This window comes from Pelobates fuscus, chromosome 7 (assembly GCF_036172605.1).
Source record: "Pelobates fuscus isolate aPelFus1 chromosome 7, aPelFus1.pri, whole genome shotgun sequence".
Classification (NCBI taxonomy): Eukaryota; Metazoa; Chordata; class Amphibia; order Anura; family Pelobatidae; genus Pelobates; species Pelobates fuscus.
The window spans coordinates 200,219,458-200,222,258 of record NC_086323.1 but is presented as its reverse complement, the minus strand read 5'-3'; the positions used below and the strand labels follow the sequence as shown (position 1 = coordinate 200,222,258).

Here is a 2,801-nt window from a genome sequence, read left to right as displayed (position 1 = left end):
CGTTACTTAGAGCTTTCTATAGAAAATAAACTTACAATAAGGAACGACAATTCATTACAGTTTATACGCTCTGAATATTGTGTTATAGAAAAGACAGATCATCAGGAACTCTCAGGGTTAACAGTCAGGAAGTTAAATCCTCTGATACAAACTGTCCTCCCCCTGGGTGTGGAATATAGTATACAATGACTCACTGATTTCTGAGAAATGACAAACATTAAGTTTCGTTTCTTGTTCCTGCTTCCAGTGATGGCGTCTGCTGATCTGAGAGACGAGCTGACCTGCTCCATCTGTCTGAACATATATACAGATCCTGTAACCCTGACATGTGGACATAGCTACTGCCGGGTCTGCATTGACAATGTGCTGGACACACAGGGGGTGAGAGGATATTCCTGTCCTGAATGCAGACAATTATTTAACACAAGACCAGACCTGCAAAGAGCTGTAACACTGCGTAACATAGTGGGGAGCTTCCTATCTACTCACCCAGAGCAGGAGGAGGTTGGGATCTCCTGTACTTACTGTGACTCTCCGGTACCGGCTGCTAAAACATGTCTGCACTGTGAAGCTTCTCTGTGTAATAAACACTTAAAGAAACACAGCCAGTCAGCAGAACATGTCCTAACTGAACCCACCACTTCACTGGGAGACAGAAAATGCTCCGTCCACAAGGAAATCCTGAAATATTACTGCTCTGAGGATGCTGCCTGTATCTGTGTGTCCTGCAGTCTGGCCGGAGAGCACAGGGGACACGCGGTGGAGACTCTGAATGAGGCCTCTGAGAAGAAGAAGGAGAAACTGAGAAATATTCTGCAGAAACTGACCTTAAAGAGAGAGGAGGCTGAGAAAAGAGTCCAGAGCCTGCAGGATCTCAGGAGAGAAGTGTCAGGTAAAGCAGCTGGGGTAACAGAGGAAGTAACTGCCCTGATTAGGGGCATCAGGGAACAGCTGGAAGCTCTAGAGCAGCGAGTCCTGAGTGAGATCTCCAGGCAGGAAGAGCAGGTCTCACTCCGAGTCTCAGATCTAATCCGGCAGCTGGAAATAAAGAAGGAGGATCTGTCCAGGAAGATGGGTCACATTGAGGAGCTGTGTAACATGATGGACCCATTAACTGTCTTACAAGGACGGGAATCAGACAGCGCTGACTATTGTGATACTGAGGAGGGAGATAATGAGGACAGAGAGAGAGATGATAACAAGGTCCGTGCTGTAGGGGATCTGGATGTGGGTCTGATCTCAGTGACCTTACACTCAGGATTAGCTGGGATTGTGACCCAATCAATAAAGAGACAGCGCCATGTACCGGCTAATATATTACTGGGGGTAAACACGGCTTCAGACATGTTACTGGGGGTAAACACGGCTTCAGACATGTTACTGGGTGTAAACACGGCTTCAGACATGTTACTGGGTGTAAACACGGCTTCAGACATGTTACTGGGTGTAAACACGGCTTCAGACATGTTACTGGGTGTAAACACGGCTTCTGAAATGTTACTGGGTGTAAACACGGCTTCAGACATGTTACTGGGTGTAAACACGGCTTCAGACATGTTACTGGATGTAAACACGGCTTCAGACATGTTACTGGATGTAAACACGGCTTCAGACATGTTACTGGGTGTAAACACGGCTTCTGAAATGTTACTGGGTGTAAACACGGCTTCAGACATGTTACTGGGGGTAAACACGGCTTCAGACATGTTACTGGGTGTAAACACGGCTTCAGACATGTTACTGGGGGTAAACACGGCTTCAGACATGTTACTGGATGTAAACACGGCTTCAGACATGTTACTGGGGGTAAACACGGCTGCTAATGATGTAACTGTATCAGGTGATATGAAAACTGTATCCTGGTCAGGAATAAAGCAGAGACGCCCAGTAACACCAGAGAGATTTCAGTCTGAGCAGGTTTTAAGCTCCAGGAGTTTCTCCTCGGGGCGACATTACTGGGAAGTGGGGGGCAGTGAATCAGGGGGATGGGCGGTAGGGATGGCCTATCGCAGTATAGCCAGGGAAGGAGATAAGTCACTGATTGGATGTAATAACAAGTCCTGGGGTTTGTGGAGGAGCTTTAATAATCAGTATTATGTGATACATGACAGTAAAGTAATCGAGTTACCTCCCCTCCCCCCTTCCAGCCGGAGATTCTGGATATTCCTGGACTACGAGGCCGGGCGGCTGTCCTTTTATGACCTGTGTGACCCCATCAGACACTTACACACCTTCACTGCCACCTTCACTGAGCCGCTTCATGCTATATTCTGGGTATATCGGGATAATACCTGGCTGAGAATGTATTGAATATTTATTAATCTAATTAAAGAGATTTAATCCCGGAGTGGGAATCACGAGACGGTAATACTGATCTGGGTGTGGGCGGAGCATCACAACAGGGTTAGCTCCACCCACTTGACCTGGGTATGGGCGGAGCCTGTTACTAAGCAACAGCTGCTCTGTGTGTCACTGTGTGTGATTGTGGGTGAATGTTACTGACATTAAAGCAGAATTACTCAATACAGACAGACATCTCTATAATTAAACTATAGTCACAGCGTGTATCCTGCATGTTAGAGATTGTGTTTTAATTCCAATCCGTGTGTCTGTGTGTGTGAGTTTGTGTTGTCTGATTGTGATGAGAGTTAGAGTTCATTGTATCTGAAATGTCACGTGTAGCTTTATACAGGGACTGAGTGAGAGAGAGCAGGGAACACTGACAGCTTTATACAGGGACTGAGTGAGAGAGAGCAGGGAACACTGACAGCTTTATACAGGGACTGAGTGAGAGCAGGGAA

The 2,801-nt window shown here is 46.6% G+C and overlaps 1 protein-coding gene across 1 annotated transcript; it reads left to right on the top strand.

Annotated features, from left to right (window-relative positions):
* The first annotated feature begins 234 nt into the window (after nucleotides 1-234).
* LOC134569288 (E3 ubiquitin-protein ligase Midline-1-like) lies at nucleotides 235-2,310 on the top strand. The gene is made up of 2 exons (XM_063428206.1): nucleotides 235-1,389; nucleotides 1,780-2,310. Exons 1-2 carry the CDS (start codon nucleotides 250-252, stop codon nucleotides 2,308-2,310), a joined length of 1,671 nt encoding a protein of 556 aa, XP_063284276.1. The 5' UTR covers nucleotides 235-249.
* The last annotated feature ends 491 nt before the right edge of the window (nucleotides 2,311-2,801 follow it).